General features: G+C 46.9%; 1 protein-coding gene across 2 annotated transcripts in view; it reads left to right on the top strand.

The window, feature by feature from the left end:
- LOC138296808 (exportin-5-like) overlaps positions 1-19,229 on the top strand; it is a 1,097,230-nt gene that overhangs the window by 1,054,147 nt on the left and 23,854 nt on the right. For both annotated transcript variants that reach the window (XM_069236256.1, XM_069236254.1), the window contains exon 31: positions 9,901-10,065. In XM_069236256.1, coding sequence (XP_069092357.1) covers positions 9,901-10,065 — 165 coding nt within the window. The remainder of the gene's footprint in view (positions 1-9,900; positions 10,066-19,229) is intronic.

Below are 19,229 nucleotides of genomic sequence, written 5' to 3'. Positions count from 1 at the left end.
CCTCTAAGGGGAACCCTTGGACTCTGTGCATGCTATTTCGTACTTTGAAATAGTACATACAGAGCCAACTTCCTACAGGAGGTAAAAGAGAAGTCCCATTTTGGGAGTCTGTAGACGAGCAGGATTGTATAAGAGCAGGTGGGAGAAAGCTCAAGTACAATCAAAAACGTTTTCATATTATTCAGCTTTTCTCTCACTACCACATCCCATCTCCCATTTTACATATCTGTCCTATTTATCTTTATATCTATCTGATATTGTTTGAGCCAGCAAGGAGTTAGCGATTTTGCAAAAAAAAAAAAAGTCAACATAGAACACAGATTTTCAAATATTCTTTCAATATGAAATTAGATAGGAAAACTGAGCCTAAAACTAAAATGCTTTAATCACAATAAATGACTCCAAGACACAATTGAAAATCAGGAATGATCGGAATAAAGGCTTGGGAAAAATCATCCCAACAAAAGATGGTTCAGATAATCAGCAGTATGTTTTGCAAATCTGTGTCCTCAAACCTTATAGAAAACAAGTTTGAAAATCCTCTATACATGACATTACCATGCATTTTGACTTTCTAAATGTAAAGAGAACTGAGCACAAGATGTTGAGTTTCAGAGCAGCACACTAACAGATGTAGTAGGAGTGGCTTAGTGTTCGAATTTGAGTACTAGATCAATGGGATATTAACTGGACAAACCCTTCTATAGAAGATCAGTTGATGATTACTGTAGGAAAATGGCTCCCTGTTGCAGTTACCCCCCACTTTTTGCCTGATACTGATGCTGACGTGACTGAGAAGTGTGCTGGGACCCTGCTAACCAGGCCCCAGCACCAGAGTTTTATCACTAAAAATGTACCATTGTTTCCACAATTGGCACACCCCTGGCACACAGATAAGTCCCTTGTAAAAGGTACCAGTGGTACCAAGGGCCCTGTGACCAGGGAAGGTCTCTAAGGGCTTCAGCATGTGTTGTGCCACCCTTAGGGACCCCTCACCTAACACATGCACACTGCCATTGCAGATTGTGTGTGTTGGTGGGGAGAAAAAGGCAAAGTCGACATGGCATCCCCCTCATGGTGCCATGCACACACAATACTGCCTGTGGCATTGGTAAGTCACCCCTCTAGCAGGCCTTACAGCCCTAAGGAAAGGTGCACTATACCACAGGTGAGGGCATAGCTGCACGAGCAATATGCCCCTACAGTGTCTAAGTCCATTCTTAGACATTGTAAGTACAGTGTGGCCATATTAAGTATATGGTCTGGGAGTTTGGCAAAAACGAACTCCACAGCTCCATAACGGCTACACTGAATACTGGGAAGTTTGGTATCAAACTTCTCAGAATAATAAACCCACACTGATGCCAGTGTTGGATTTATTAACAATGCACACAGAGGGCATCTTAGAGATGCCCCCTGTATTTTACCCAATCCTTCAGTGCAGGACTGACTGGTCTGTGCCAGCCTGGGGTGACAGCCCTTGTGCTCTCTGAGGACAGAAACAAAGCCTGCACTTGGTGGAGGTCCTTAACACCTTCCCCCTGCAGGAACTGCAACACCTAGCAGTGAGCCTCAAAGGCTCAGGCGTCGTGTTACAATGCCCCGGGCACTCCAGCTAGTGGAGATGCCCGCCCCCTGAACACAGCCCCCACTTTTGGCAGCAAGTCCAGGGGAAATAATGAGAAAAACAAGGAGGAATCACCCACCAGTCAGGACACCCCCTAAGGTGCCCTGAGCTGAGGTGACCCCTGCCTTTAGAAATCCTCCATCTTGGTTTTGGAGGATTCCCCCAATAGGATTAGGGATGTGCCCCCTCCCCACACAAAGGAGGCACAAAGAGGGTGTAACCACCCTCAAGGACAGTAGCCATTGGCTACTGCCCTCCCAGACCTAAACACACCCCTAAATTCAGTATTTAGGGGCTCCCCAGTACCCAGGAAATCAGATTCCTACAACCTGAAGAAAGAAAGACTGCTGACCTACAAGCCTGCAGAGAAGGAGAAAGACAACAACTGATTTGGCCCCAGCCCTATCGGCCTGTCTCCAACTTCGCAAACCTGCAACCAGCGACCCATCTGACAGGGACCAGCGACCTCTGAAGCCTCAGAGGACTGCCCTGGACTACAGGACCAAGAAACTCCCGTGAGCAGTGGCCCTGCTCAAAACCAGCTACTTCTTTGTAACAAAGAAGCAACTTTCCAAGGCTGCACGATTCCCGCCAGAAGCGTGAGACTCCACACACTGCACCCGGCTCATGATCCAGAGAACCAACACTACAGGGAAGACCCCCTGGCGACTGCGAGCCCGTGAGTAACAAGAGACGACCCCCCTGAGCCCCCACAGCGACGCCTGCAGAGAGAATCCAGAGGATCCCCCTGACTGCGACTGCCTGTAACAAGGGACCCAACGCCTGGAACCAACACTGCACCCGTGACTCCCAGGCCACCCTATGCCTTACCCAGGTGGTGGCTGTCCGAGAAGCCCCCCGTGCATGCCTGCACAGCTAGAGTGACCCCCAGGTCCCTCCATTGGAACCTATAAAAAAAAACAGACGCCTGCTTTGCACATTGCACCCGGCCGCCCCTGTGCCGCTGAGGGTGTTGTGTGCCTACTCTCCCCCCCCCCCCCCTTCCCCCCAAGTGCTCTACAAAACCCACCTGGTCTGCCCCCGAGGACGCAGGTACTTACCTGCTGGCAGACTGGAACCAGAGCACCCCTGTTCTCCATAGGCGCCTATGTATTTTGGGCACCTCTTTGACCTCTGCACCTGACCGGCCCTGAGCTGCTGGTGTGGTAACTTTGGGGTTGCCTTGAACCCCCAATGGTGGGCTGCCTATGCCCCAGGACTAGGACTTGTAAGTGTTTTACTTACCTTCAAAACTAACCTTTCTCTCGTAGGGGAATTTCCATGATAGTCATAAGCGTTGAATATTCCCCGCCCGCCTGCGGGGACCCCGGAGCACTTCTTTACTTAAGAATGTTCCCATGCAGCCTATAGGAAGAGCTACAGTGTTCGAACTTCTACATTCAGATTGTCCTTGAAGTAAATGCATTAAATTGCCTGAACAAATGAATATAATTTTTCAGAAAAATTCCTTCACAAACCTTTTTATATCAGAAAACCCCTGTGAAGGAGTGCAGAGCAGTGTAGCCCATAGGCTGCCATTAGTAATGAAGAAAAAGGAAACTGCCTTTAGGAACAGCCAGTCCTCCAGTATCCCATCGTGCCTAGAGAGAGGCAGTTCTCAGTTCTTTTTTCCGGCACTTGCTGACAGGACCCTGGAGCATTGGGCTTGACCTTTTTAGGTTTTTTTCTTCAAAGATATAGAGAAACTTTGAGAGAAAAGGCTTTATTCTACGTCTTTTGTCATTCTCTCTTGGATTTTGAAATTTTCTGACAAGATTTAAGGCTTTTTTACTCAAAAAATGACTTCCTTGTTTGGCAAATACCCAAAATGTGGCAGAAAAAATGTCAAAACAGACCCTCATGACGTCTGCATCATTTGTCTGCTGTCCTCACATATACCTGCCTGCTGTAACATCTGCAAGACATTCTCCAGGCGCACGTTGCGTGACAGAGAGAAGATTTGCCTTCAAGGGAGAGCAGAGAGAAGACGCCAAGGAACCAGTGGGACTTCTGAGCGAGGGGAAGGTCAGTCTTCCACCAGGGCTCATACCTCGGCCTCCAGTGGTCGTGGAAGGTCTGAGAGGCGTTCCTCAGGGCAAAAACGCTATCGGTCCAGCTCGAGGTCTAAGATAGACGTCGAGAGGCAGTACTCCGCCAACATGCTCTACGTCGTAGTCCGGCTCGACGTCGTATAGGAGTCGCCGTTCAACGTCAAGGCACCGCACAACATCGAGGAGCAGATCGGCGGAGTCGGAATGGACGTCGAGAGGTAAACGTAGACGTCATGGGTCGAGGTCCCGCACTGCGTTGACGTAGAGAAAGATCGACGTCGAGGAGACACAAGCGAAGAAGAATTTATTCTTCCTCAGAGCGATCTACTTTGGTAGTGCTGCTTCCCTCGTCGCCTTCTACTCGTGCATCTCCTCATGCCTCTCCTCCACTAGATCTGCCGCCAACTTCACCTCAGGCACAGACACCGCGGCCTACGGGTCAGGAGTTACCAAAACCGGCACCGCTTCCAGTGCCTCAAGTACCAATTACTGTCCTAACAAGGCCACGCTCTGCATCGTGCCAACGTTCACGTCATGGCCATGATTCATTCCGCTCAAGATCTCACCGCAGATCTAGACATAGATCAAGGGGTCATGAGAGAGAGTCTTGGTCTTCTACCAGAGACTACTCCCCTACCTTATCGGACTCACCCCCACCTCGGTCCTTGCCAGTTGATATTAACACCTTCTGTGAAGTGCTGGTCCGAGGTGCGTCAAAACTAAACATTCCGATGGTCGCCGCTACACCATCTACGTCGGTCATCTTTGAAACTCTACAACAGCGTACAGCTGCCAGACCTTTACTACCCCTAGTACCTTCCTCTTAGAGCCTGTTATGGAAGTTTTCCTCACACCGGCTACGACAAGACCTGCACCATCTAGACTGCAGAAAAAGTATCGCCCTCCTGAGCAAGATCCTGTGGTTTTGCGTTCAGACCCTCCACCGGACTCCATGGTCATATTGGCGGCTCGCAAAGCTCACGCTACCTCTCCGTCGTCCACCTCTCCCCCGGATAAGGAGAGTAAAAGGCCGGATTCAACAGGCCGTAAAGTCTGCAGTTCGGCTGCATCATCTATGAAGACTGCAAGCGCCACAGCCCTTTTGGGCAGGTACGATAGATCTTTGTGGGATTCCATATTACAGTTTGCAGAGCATCTCCCAAGAGATCACAGAGGATTTCCTAGAAATAGCCAAGGAGGGTGCTATGGTCTCCAATCAGATCATCAGTGCGGCGGCGGACGCGTGTTTACTCTCAGCACATTCTTACTGCCATGGTGTGACACTGAGAAGACATTCGTGGCTGCGGTTTACGTCATTGAAGCCGGATGCTCAGCAACGAATTATGAATCTGCCATTTTCAGGATCCACCCTATTCGGATCCCATGCAGATGATGAAATGGCAAGTATGAAGGCTGAGGTGGACACATTAAAAGCAGTGGGTCTTGACAAACCTAAGGAGCAAAGTCGGTCCTTCCGTCCTTTCCACCGCCGCTACACCACGCAGAGGGTTCAAACCTCTCAATGGGTCCCTACAAGATCTCACCAACTAGCCTACCAGCCTCAGCATAAATCACAGAGGGGACAATCGACCCATCAGTCCACTCAGAGTACCCGACAACCTACCACCGCAAAACCCTGAGAATTTCCTCCCCCCAATTTCGTTAACCACGCCGGTGGGGGGAAGCGTCACCAATTGCCTGGTAGTGTGGCAAAGAATTACAACAGATGCTTGGGTCTTAAACACTGTGCAGAATAGATATTGTCTCATGTTTTCCACACCGCCTACGGCCATTCCGCCAAAACCCTCAACTGTGCACCTTGACCTCTTCAAGGTGGAAGTCTCCATCCTCCTCGAAAAGAGAGCAGTGGAATCGGTTCCCCTCAACCAACGGGGGAAGGGTATTTACTCCAAATACTTTCTCATCCCAAAGAAAGACAAGAGGGAATTCAGACCGATTCTAGACCTCAAAATTGCCAACAAATGGGTCTGAAAGGAAAAGTTCAGAATGCTATCCTTACACCAGATATATCCTCAGATTCAGCAAGGAGACTGGCTTTGCTCAGCGCATCTACACGATGCGTATTTCCACATCCCCATTGCGAAGAAGCATCAGAAAGTCCTGAGGTTTGTGGTGGGTCAAGATCACTTCCAATACACTGTCCTACCATTCGATCCCAGAACCTTTTCCAAGTGCATGGCGGTGGTGGCAGCTCATCTCAGGAAAAATCGAATTTTCATATACCCGTATCTGGACGACTGGTTAATCAAAGCATCCACTTATGCAGAAGCCAAACTGCATTTCCAGATGACCTGCGAGCTCCTGTATCGGCTAGGCCTTCATATCAACTTTCACAAGTCAACGACAGTTCCTGTCCAGAAGTTACACTACTTAGGAGCTACCATAGACACACTGCAGGCAAAAGTGTGTCCTTCGGAGGAACAATGCTTATCTATTCTCTGAAAGTGTCGGGCTCTCCAATCAATGCATCACCCAACAGTGCGAACAGACCCCTCACTTCTGGGCTCCATAGCATCCTGCATCTTTCTGACACCCAACGCTCGCCTCCACGTGCGACCGCTTCAGGAATGCCTGGAGGACCAATGGAATTAATTGTCGGGGAACTGGGAAGACCGAATTCGTCTGTCCACCCATGCAATCAGATCTCTAACTTGGTGGTGCTCTCCAGCCAATCTCCTAAAGGGGATGCCATTCCGTGCACAGCCTCCAACGAAGAGTGTTGTGACAGATGCCTCTCTCCCCGGATGGGGAGCTCATATGGATCACCTGCAAATACAAGGTTGAGAGTCTCACAAGGAATCATTGAACTACATTAATCTCCTAGAGCTACGGGTGGTACACCTAGCTCTCAAGGCATTTCTACCGTCAATCACCACCGACAACTTGCTGGTACAGACAGACAATACCACCACTATGTACTATCTGAACAAGCAAGGGGGCACTAGATCCAGAGTCTTGTCTCAAGAGTCCCAGACAATATGGCACTGGCTCCTAGCCAGGAAATTGAGCATAATGGCAACCCACCTTCCAGGGGTTCAGAATATGCAAGCTGATGCCCTCAGCAGAGTTCTAGAAGAGAACCACGAGTGGGTACTCAACAAAGATGTCACTCGAGACATTTTCAGTTTGTGTGGCACACCTTCTATCGACCTCTTCGCCACAGAAGAAAACAGGAAATGCCACGACTTCGCCGCCAGGTTTTACCACCCAAAATCGCTGGGGAATGCTCTGTGGATAGACTGGTCCAACAGATTTTTGTATGCCTTTCCACCAATTCCGCTGATCCCAGCAGTCCTCCTCAAACTCTCTGACGTCAGCCACGATGATCCTCATTGCACCAGAGTGGCCGAGACAGTGGTGGTTCCCGGATCTCCTTCACCGATCACTCCGGCCACATCTCAGGCTACCCTGCAGACCGGACCTCCTGACGAAGTTCGGAGGACAAATGAGACATCCTAATCTCTCCTCCTTGAATTTGGCAGCATGGCTCCTGAATTAGTCCAGTATGGTCATGTAAACCTTCCACAGGATTGTATGGAAATCCTAAAGGAGGCAAAGCGGCCATCTACTCGTTCAGCATACTCCTTCAAGTGGAAAAGATTCTGCATCTGGTGTTCCTCTAAGGGGATAGACCCTACATCTTGCAAGGAAGATGTCATTCACCCTCACTTGTTACAATTGGTACGATCTGGCCTGCAACTTTCTTCAATAAAAGTTAATTTGGCAGCTTTAACTGCTTATAGGAAAACTCCTTCGCAAACCTCTTTCTTTAGGATTCCAGTTATCAAAGATTTCCTAGCGGGGCTAAAGAAGGTCTTTCCTCCAGTTAGACGTCCTTCTCCACCATGGGAACTTAATGTGGTCCTTTCACGTCTAATGCAACAGCCATTCGAACCCATACACAAGGCATCTCTCCAACACCTCATTTGGAAGACGGCCTTTCTAGTGGCTATCACTTCAACACAAAGGGTTAGTGAAATCCAGGCCCTCTGTACCCACGAGCCTTACACAGTATTTCACTCCTCTAAAGTAGTCCTACGAACTCATCCTAAATTTCTACCCAAGGTTATATCCGACTTTCAAATCAACCAGTCGATTTCCCTACCTACTTTCTTTCCAAACCCTTCTACTACAGCAGAGAGAGCTCTCCATTCTCTAGATGTTAAGAGGGTGTTGAAATTTTATCTAGATAAGCCCAATACCATACGGAGAACTTCGCAACTGTTTAATTATGGTACGGTCCGTACCGGCTTAGCCACCTCCAAGCAATCAATATCTAGATGGATAGTCTCCTGTATTTTATTTTGCTATCAACTAGCTAAGAAAACCCTACAGGGTAAACCAAAAGCACATTCCACCAGAGGCAAGTAGGCAACGACTGCTTTATTGCGGAATGTTCCATTACCAGAAATTTGTAAAGCTGCGACTTGGAGTTCGGTTCACACCTTTACTAAACATTATTGCCTCGACTCAGATGCTAGGGCAGATACTCAAGTAGGACAGGCTTCTCTTAGGAACCTCTTTGCTTGAGAGAATATTCTCTTACTACTCTATCTGCTCCTCCGCATGTTATGGGATGGGCTTGCTATTCTATTCAACGCTTATGACTATACATGAAAATCCCCTACGAGAGAAGGTATAGTTTCTTACCTGTAACTCCAGTTCTCTCGTAGTGGTATTTCCATGATAGTCATAAGCAACCTCCTCACCTCCCCGGGGGAACATATAGATTGCTTTATTAGGTTAATATTTCTTATCAGCTAATAACTGCCTGCAAAAAGAACTGAGGTAACTGCCTCTCTCTAGGCATGATGGGATACTGGAGGACTGGCTGTTCTTAAAAGCACAGTCTACTTTTTCTTCATTACTAATGACAGCCTATGGGCTACACTGCTCTGCACTCCTTCATACGGGTTTTCTGATATAAAAAGGTTTGTGAAGGAATTTTTCTGAAAAATTATATTCATTTGTTCAGGCAATTTAATGCATTTACTTCAAGGACAATCTGAATGAAGACGTTTGAACACTGTAGCCCTTCCTATAGGCTCCATGGGGACATTAAGTGACTTGGCAGGCCTTTCTGAAGTAAGGCGAACATGGACACTTAAGAAGTTATATTGGAAAAAGTGCTCCGTGGTCCCCGCAGGCGGGCGGGGAATATTCAAAGCTTATGACTGTCATGGAAATACTCCTACGAGAGAACTGGAGTTACAGGTAAGAAACTATACCTTACTTACCTCCCCCAGGAACTGTTGATTTTTGCACTGTGTCCACTTTGAAAATAGCTTATTGCCATTTTTACAAAGACTGTACATGATATTGTTTTAATTCAAAGTTCCTAAAGTATCTAAGTGAAGTACCTTACATTTAAAGTGTTTAATGTAAATCTTGAACTTGTGGTTCTTAAAATAAACTATAAAAAGATATTTTTTAATATAAAAACCTATTGGCCTGGAGTAAGTCTTTGAGTGTGTTTTCCTCATGTATTGCCTGTGTGTGTACAACAAATGCTTAACACTACCCTCTGATAAGCCTACTGCTCGACCACACTACCACAAAATAGAGCATTAGAATTATCTACTTTTGCCACTATCTTACCTCTAAGGGGAACCCTTGGACTCTTTGCACACTATTTCTTACTTTGAAATAGTATATACAGAGCCAACTTCCTACAATTAGTCAGTGATGTGGAAAAGTGAGGGTTCTATGAATGCTCCCCGCATTGTTGAGGAGAGGGAGGCTCGTATTGGCTCAAAATTGGAAGAACTCGAGATTACCAACTAGGATGGACTGGTTAATGTCCGTTTTCCTTCCTTCATCGGTGAGTAGTGCCTTTTTTTTTTTTTTACCGATGACCGTAATACTCTAAGCTGCCTTAAAACAAACTTTATTTCAATGGTTGTGACCTAATAAAGGGTAAAAATGGAATGAGTGGGCAGTGTACATACTCCTGTGGTGAGGGTGCTTACCCATAGGAATATAGAGGTTGTCAATTCACCCTGACCATTCTGGTAATGCTTATGGCAATCGAATCTAGAAAAAGTCAAATTATTCACAATGTTAAAGAAATAAAAGGCAGTATATTTTGAAGTTGTGCTGTTGCTTTGTCAAATAATTTCTGCTTCACCAGTCAGCTAACAGCCTTTTTGTTCGCTATCTTAATTAACACCACAAACTTTTTTCCTTCTTCTCTTTCTGCAGCGACCTCGATACGAACAACTGAAGGAAGTTCTTAATCGAATCCCAGAAATTAAAGATTATTTCTTGTCATCATACGATAAAAAAGTTCTTGGTACAGCCATTTCACCACAGGACTACATCCTAAGGAAATACCACTTCAAGCGACTTATCCAGAGCTTCATTGGGGTAAGACAAACAGTGACCAAAATAGCTTCACATTGGACTTTGCTGTTTGTGGGGCAGATGGAAGGCTCATTGTGATTGGGACTAATTGTAAAAGCCCTCAGGGTGTTCAATATACTGAATTAAGCCTGCCAAAGAATCTTTTGTTAGGCCCACCGAGTAAAATGAAAACAAAAAAGAAAAGTTATCAGTGTTTTTTGTGTCACGTGTACAAATTAATTAATGCATTGCTGATGGCTAGTTCTACTGGCATATTCCTCATCTCTTGAATCTACTCAAGGTGCCAGTTAGGATCTGGAAAGTTTAGAAACTGCTCTCGTTTGGCAATAGGTGCCTCCTTAACTCCAGGACCAACACCAGATGAAATATCAAGAAACTATATTGGAAGCCATCCCAGAGCATTGTTCCTTTTTGCCTCTCACTCTTCAGTGCAGATCAGAGTTGCTCTCCTCAGGACATTTCCTCACAGATGGTCTTTTGTGGTCTTTTGACAGAATGCCTCCACAAAAATGTCGGGGTTGAAACCATGTGTTCGATGGCATCTGTCGCTGTAGATACGCATGTTTTGCATAGCTCGCCATCTGGTGTTGGGCCGGAGTGTTACAAGTTGTTTTTCTTCGAAGAAGTCTTTCGAGTCACGGGACCGAGTGACTCCTCCTTTTGTCTCCATTGCGCATGGGCGTCGACTCCATCTTCGATTGTTTTTTTTTCCGCCATCGGGTTCGGACGTGTTCCTGTCGCTCCGAGTTTCGGAACGGAAAGATAGCTAATTTCGGAAGATTTTCGTCTGTATTGTTGCGTTCGGGATCGCCGTAGTTAGATTCAACACCGCGTCGAAAGATCGAAGAGCTCCGGTGCCCTTCGGGGTAGTTTTTCGATCCCCCGTCGGGGCCTGGTCGGCCTGACCGCGTGCAGAAGAACGCCGATTGAACGGACCCCGTTCCGCTTCTGTCCCAAATGCCACAATAAATACCCCTATACAGACCAACACTTGGTCTGTAACCTGTGCCTGTCACCTGAGCACAGTGAACACACCTGCGAGGCCTGTCGTGCGTTCCGGTCCCGAAAAACACTCCGAGACCGTTGAGCCAGAAGACTTCAGATGGCGTCCGCGCCGACAGCCCACCGAGAGTTCGAGGAACAAGAAGAGGAAGGAACCTTTTCGATCCACGAATCGGACTCCGAAGGATTCGACGATACACAAACCGTGAGTAAGACGTCGAAAACCACTCAGAAGAAGATTTACAAGGCCCAGGGGACGCCACTGCCACCAGGCCATGGCTCGACCCATAAATTCGGTGACCAACCGTCGGCACCGAAAAAGGCCCAAACAGTGCCGAGATCGTCCGACTCCGGTCGAGACACCGGCACGCAGCCTTCTCGGGACCGAGAAAGTGCTGGAGACAAGCATCGACACCGAGATACCGGTGTAGACACGGCTCGACGCCGAGACAGCGGCACCGACGAAGATCGACGCCGAGAGGTTTCGGCCCGAAAAAGAAAAAAGTCACCTCGGAGCTGAAAAAAGATGCAGACAGGGTTTCGGTGCCAAAACAAACTGCAACCGACCCAGTTTCAGGCTCTTATACAGAAGAGCAATCGCTAACCTCCCAAATGCGAAAGCATAGGTTTGAGGAAGAGCTACAATCCACTGATGTAGACCATACGCAAAAGCGTATTTTCATACAGGAGGGGACAGGAAAAATAAGCACCCTTCCCCCTATTAGAAGAAAGAGAAGATTGGAGTTCCAAACTGAACAAACACCACAAACAAAGGTGGTGAAAAAGGTTACTCCACCACCCTCTCCTCCACCTGTAATTAACGTCTCACCAGCACAAACTCCATCACATTCCCCAGCTCACACCACCATGAGCCAGGGTGACCAAGATCAGGACGCATGGGACTTATACGACGCCCCAGTGTCAGATAACAGCCCGGAGGCGTACCCTACGAAGCCATCTCCACCAGAGGACAGCACTGCGTATTCTCAAGTGGTGGCTAGAGCAGCACAATTTCACAATGTAAGCCTCCACTCAGAACAAGTCGAGGATGACTTTTTATTCAACACCCTCTCCTCCACCCACAGCTCCTACCAAAGCCTGCCTATGCTCCCTGGTATGCTCCGGCACGCAAAATAAATCTTTAAGGAGCCGGTCAAAAGTAGGGCAATCACACCAAGAGTGGAAAAAAAGTATAAGGCGCCTCCTACAGACCCGGTTTTCATCACTACACAGCTGCCACCAGACTCTGTCGTTGTAGGAGCAGCTAGGAAAAGGGCCAACTCCCACACATCTGGAGATGCACCACCCCCAGATAAAGAAAGCCGCAAGTTCGATGCAGCTGGTAAGAGAGTCGCAGCACAAGCTGCAAACCAGTGGCGCATCGCTAACTCTCAGGCACTACTTGCGCGCTATGACAGAGCCCATTGGGATGAGATGCAACATCTCATTGAACATCTGCCCAAGGACCTACAAAAGAGGGCAAAACAAGTGGTTGAGGAGGGACAGAACATTTCAAACAACCAAATACGCTCCTCCATGGACGCTGCAGATACAGCTGCACGGACAATTAATACATCTGTAACTATCAGAAGGCATGCATGGCTACGAACGTCTGGATTTAAACCAGAGATTCAGCAAGCAGTTCTCAATATGCCTTTTAACGAAAAAGAACTGTTCGGTCCAGAAGTGGACACAGCGATTGAGAAACTCAAAAAGGACACGGACACTGGTAAAGCCATGGGCGCACTCTACTCCCCGCAGAGCAGAGGGAATTACAGCACATTCCTTAAAACACCCTTTAGAGGGGGGTTTCGGGGTCAGGGCACACAAGCTAGCACCTCCCAGGCAACACCGTCCAGTTACCAGGGACAGTACAGAGGAGGTTTTCGGGGACAATATAGAGGAGGGCAATTCCCTAGGAATAGGGGAAAATTTCAAAGCCCCAAAACCCCGACTACTAAGCAGTGACTCACATGTCACTCACCCCCTCCACACAACACCAGTGGGGGGAAGAATAGGTCATTATTACAAAGCATGGGAGGAAATCACTACAGACACTTGGGTTCTAGCAATTATCCAACATGGTTATTGCATAGAATTTCTACAATTCCCTCCAAACATACCACCAAAAGCACAAAATTTGACAAAACATCATTCCAATCTCCTGGAGATAGAAGTGCAGGCACTATTGCAGAAGAATGCAATCGAATTAGTACCAAACACACAAATAAACACAGGAGTTTACTCACTGTACTTTCTGATACCAAAGAAGGACAAAACGCTGAGACCAATCCTAGACCTCAGAATAGTAAACACATTCATCAAATCAGACCACTTTCACATGGTCACACTACAAGAAGTGTTACCATTGCTAAAACTACACGACTACATGACAACTTTAGACCTCAAAGACGCGTATTTCCATATACCAATACACCCATCGCACAGGAAATACCTAAGGTTTGTATTCAAAGGAATACATTACCAATTCAAGGTATTGCCTTTCGGATTAACAACCGCACCAAGAGTCTTTACCAAATGTCTAGCAGTAGTCGCTGCACACATCAGAAGGCAGCAAATACATGTGTTCCCATATCTAGACGACTGGCTAATCAAGGCCCATTCGTTAATAGAGTGCTCAAACCACACAAATCAGATCATACAAACCCTCTTCAAACTAGGGTTCACCGTCAACTTCACGAAATCCAACATTCTGCCGTGCAAGGTACAACAATACCTAGGAGCCATAATAGACTCAACAAAAGGAGTAGCCACTCCAAGTCCACAAAGAATTCAAAATTTCAACATCATTCAACGCATGTATCCAACACAAAAGATACAAGCAAACATGATATTACAACTCCTAGGCATGATGTCTTCATGCATAGCCATTGTCCCAAACGCAAGACTGCACATGAGGCCCTTACAACAGTGCCTAGCATCACAGTGGTCACAAGCACAGGGTCATCTTCTAGATCTGGTGTTAATAGACCGCCAAACTTACCTCTCGCTTCTATGGTGGAACAACATAAATTTAAACAAAGGGCGGCCTTTCCAAGACCCAGTGCCACAATACGTAATAACAACAGATGCTTCCATGACAGGGTGGGGAGCACACCTCGATCAACACAGCATACAAGGACAATGGAACGTACATCAAACAAAACTGCATATAAATCACCTAGAACTGCTAGCAGTTTTTCAAGCACTAAAAGCTTTCCAACCAATAATAGTTCACAAATACATTCTCGTCAAAACAGACAACATGACAACAATGTATTATCTAAACAAACAAGGGGGGCACACTCCACGCAGTTAAGCCTGCTAGCACAAAAAATTTGGCGTTGGGCAATCCACAACCAAATTCGCCTAATAGCACAATTTATACCAGGGATTCAGAATCAACTCGCAGACAATCTCTCTCGAGATCACCAACAGGTCCAAGAATGGGAAATTCACCCCCAAATTCTGAACACCTATTTCAAACTCTGGGGAACACCTCAAATAGACTTGTTTGCGACGAAGGAGAACGCAAAATGCCAAAACTTCGCATCCAGATACCCACACAACCAGTCCCAAGGCAATGCCCTATGGATGAACTGGTCAGGGATATTTGCTTACGCTTTTCCTCCTCTCCCTCTCCTTCCTTATCTGGTAAACAAACTCAGTCAAAACAAACTCAAGCTCATATTAATAGCACCAACTTGGGCAAGGCAACCCTGGTACACAACGCTGCTAGACCTATCAGTAGTACCCCACATCAAATTGCCCAACAGGCCAGATCTATTGACACAACACAACCAAAAGATCAGACACCCAGATCCAGCATCGCTGAATCTAGCAATTTGGCTCCTGAAATCCTAGAATTCGGGCACTTACAACTTACCCAAGAATGTATGGAAGTCATAAAGCAAGCCAGAAGGCCATCCACCAGGCACTGCTATGCAAGTAAATGGAAGAGGTTTGTTTGCTACTGCCATATTAATCAAATCCAACCATTACACACGACTCCAAAACATGTAGTGGGTTACTTGCTTCACTTACAAAAATCTAACCTGGCTTTCTCTTCCATTAAAATACACCTTGCAGCAATATCTGCATACCTGCAGACTACCTATTCAACTTCCCTATATAGGATACCAGTCATTAAAGCATTCATGGAGGGCCTTAAAAGAATTATACCACCAAGAACACCACCTGTTCCTTCATGGAACCTAAATGTTGTCCTAACTAGACTTATGGGTCCACCTTTTGAACCCATGCACTCCTGCGAAATACAGTTCCTAACCTGGAAGGTTGCATTTCTCATCGCCATTACTTCCCTAAGAAGAGTAAGCGAGATTCAGGCGTTTACAATACAAGAACCTTTTATACAACTACACAAGAATAAGGTCGTCCTAAGGACTAATCCTAAATTTTTACCAAAGGTTATTTCACCGTTCCATCTAAATCAAACAGTGGAACTTCCAGTGTTCTTTCCACAGCCAGATACCGTAGCTGAGAGGGCACTACATACATTAGATGTCAAAAGAGCATTAATGTATTACATTGACAGAACAAAGAACATCAGAAAGACTAAACAACTATTTATTGCATTTCAAAAACCTCATGCAGGAAACCCAATATCAAAACAAGGTATAGCCAGATGGATAGTTAAATGCATCCAAATCTGCTACCTTAAAGCTAAACGACAGCTGCCCATTACACCAAGGGCACACTCAACCAGAAAGAAAGGTGCTACCATGGCCTTTCTAGGAAACATCCCAATGCAAGAAATATGTAAGGCAGCCACATAGTTTATGCCTCACACTTTCACCAAGCACTACTGTGTAGACGTGTTATCCGCACAACAAGCCACAGTAGGTCAAGCCGTATTAAGAACATTGTTTCAGACTACTTCCACTCCTACAGGCTGAGCCACCGCTTTTGGGGAGATAACTGCTTACTAGTCTATGCAAAACATGCGTATCTACAGCGACAGATGCCATCGAACTGAAAATGTCACTTACCCAGTGTACATCTGTTCGTGGCATCAGTCGCTGTAGATTCGCATGTGCCCACCCGCCTCCCCGGGAGCCTGTAGCAGTTCGGAAGTTACCTTCAACTATTTGTATATATATAATTTCAACCTTAAATAAGTACATACTTAGTCACTCCATTGCATGGGCACTATTACTACAATTCAACTCCTACCTCACCCTCTGCGGGGGAAAAACAATCGAAGATGGAGTCGACGCCCATGCACAATGGAGACAAAAGGAGGAGTCACTCGGTCCCGTGACTCGAAAGACTTCTTCGAAGAAAAACAACTTGTAACACTCCGGCCCAACACCAGATGGCGAGCTATGCAAAACATGCGAATCTACAGCGACTGATGCCACGAACAGATGTACACTGGGTAAGTGACATTTTCATTCTCCAGTATTGGGGTATCTTTCATAGATACGGGCTCACTGTGCCACTGGATTCAAGCTAGCCTGGCTGATGAGGGGTGAAACCCCGAAACCGGTCCCAGGATGCTTGTTTCCGGTCCAGGGAGAACCTGGCAGTTCGGGCTGGACTGTTCCCATGAGGAACAGGGTCAAGACTGATTTGCATATGGCTGGGTTCAAACTGGGGTGGCATGGTGAGCAAAATAATGGATGGATTAAACCCAGATCTGTGACTGGGGGTGAATGTTTGATTGGTTCCGCATTCCGTCCATCCAGTTACGCTATCCCACAGCGTTTGTGTTTTGCTTTGCTTTTGCCGCCCTAAGTGCGCCGGGTATGCCCAGACGTGGGTCCTGGGCTCACTGTGCCACTGGATTCAAGCTAGCCTGGCTGATGAGGGGTGAAACCCCGAAACCGGTCCCAGGATGCTTGTTTCCGGTCCAGGGAGAACCTGGCCTGGCAGTTCGGGCTGGACTGTTCCCATGAGGAACAGGGTCAAGACTGATTTGCATATGGCTGGGTTCAAACTGGGGTGGCATGGTGAGCAAAATAATGGATGGATTAAACCCAGATCTGTGACTGGGGGTGAATGTTTGATTGGTTCCGCATTCCGTCCATCCAGTTACGCTATCCCACAGCGTTTGTGTTTTGCTTTGTATCTTTCATAGATTCACATGCTTGAATCATTCCCCGTCGTCGAAGTGGGAGTCCCACGGTACATAGAAAGCAATAAATAGAGAAATTATATATTTTTTTCATTGAAGTCAATAGGAAAAACACATTCAATTCTATAACTATCAGCCTCATTAGAAAAAGCCCAAACTTCAGCCAATCAGGCGAGACCACCCCTTTAGAATCCTCAGCACAGAGGCTCAGTCTCTCAGATTTTCTACTGCACGTCATGTGTAAGGGAGTCTCCCTGAGCTCTGCTCAGTTTTCTTTCTCTTCTAGAGATATTCTTCAACTTTCACTTTTGTTCTTACTGTAGTACTTTTTCCATCATGTCTACAGCAAGAAAAGGTTTGTTTAGACCTTGTGGGACCTGTGGAAAGTTAAGGCTTCACTGTGAGGACCCTCACAAGGAATGCATATACTGTCTCCATCCACAGCATAAGGTCAAAGACTGTAAGATCTGCAGGACCTTTCCCAATAAGACTCTGAGAGACAGAGAAGCCAGGCTCTTACTTTGTCTTCAGAAAAGAAAGGCCAGAGAAGCTCTTTCTGAGGAGGAGGACAGCGACACATCAGTGGCCTCAAAGAAGAGGAAGAGGTCTGTGGAGAGCTTCTCCCCAAGAGCAGTAAGTCAGCCAAGAAGCTGTATGCATTTAATGACAGGCCTGAAGAACAAGCTTCAACATCCAGAGAAATTGGTGGTAAGGTTCGTTCAGAGCCATCTACACCTGCTTCCTCCTCAAAGAAGCTCAAAAGACCTTCGAGTTCCCTGCCACTGTCGACATCCAGGAGATCCACCCTGTTGACGACACCGACGAGCGTATCGTCGACGGCAGGCCTTCCTTCGACGACCACAGTGGTGGCCACGTTTACGGCTCCATCGTCGCCAATGTTCGTTACCTCGTCTCCACTGTCATCTACGACTATAACGTCGGTGAGCTTGAAATACGGTCCATCGTCTGCTCACACCTTGAAGATTACAAAGAAACCGTCAATGGGTAAGAGGATGAAATCTCTACCGCCGACGCACTCATCGGGTAAATTCAGAGGTTCTTCGTCGACGATCTCACCGACGGAAGCAGCGACGGCGACACAACTGTCGACGGCAACCCCGTCGGCGGCAGCCCCGTCGACGGAAACCTTGTCGACATTGGCACCGTCGACGGCAACTTCGTCGACGCTTGCATCACCGATAACAGCTCCACTGACGACGGCTCCGTCGACGCCTACACCGTCGACGAGAACACCATCGACAAACGCACCGTCGACGGCTCAATATCCTGATCCGATACCCAAGCATTTTGGAGCATCTCCTTACCTACCTCAGAGAATTCTACCAATAAAGAGCAAGTCTTCTCTCCTACTTCCATCACATACATCACCCAGTAAAGTCACACCAGTACCTCTGCAACATCTCTTTGCTGACGAGGAGGAAGAAGATGATATATATTCGGATGATGGTTTCTTCCCGGTGGCACGTAGCCCCTCTGAACTACGGATTAAGTGTCAAGAGGAGGATGAAGAAGAAAGTGACCAGCCTTATTAAGATCAGCAGAGACAGTCACCTGCAGCCTCAAGAGCAGCAGGAGCAGACGGTTCAGATGCCTGTCTCGTTGATAGCTAACCTACAGCAGATGATGCAGGACTATTATTCTAGATTTCCTCCACCTGGCTCCTCTACCCCGGTGCAACCTCCGCATATACCAGTGTCCACCCCTGCTTGACCATCTGAATTTCCTGATCCTATCCCAGCTCCTTCATCTGGACAGGATATTGCTCCACCTTCATCTGAGGACGAGCAGGAAGAAGGTGAAATTCAGGACACTGACTCAATCATTCCAGAATGTGATGAATATCAAATTCAAACACCATCTCCTTCTACGCCTCCGCCAGTAGACTCTCCACCGCAGGATATTGGTGGTTTTCATAGTGTGATGGAAAGAGCTGCAAAAAGATTCCAACTGCCAATAACATCAAAGCAGTCAGACTGTTTTCTATATGACTTCAAGGAGGATACTAGGAAGTCAGTAAGGGCTATACCCATTGTTGACTTCATTTGGG

The sequence above is a fragment of the Pleurodeles waltl genome, chromosome 5 (assembly GCF_031143425.1).
Source record: "Pleurodeles waltl isolate 20211129_DDA chromosome 5, aPleWal1.hap1.20221129, whole genome shotgun sequence".
NCBI lineage: Eukaryota > Metazoa > Chordata > Amphibia > Caudata > Salamandridae > Pleurodeles > Pleurodeles waltl.
Note: the sequence above shows the minus strand (reverse complement) of the source record. Positions and strands in the feature narration are given on the sequence as shown.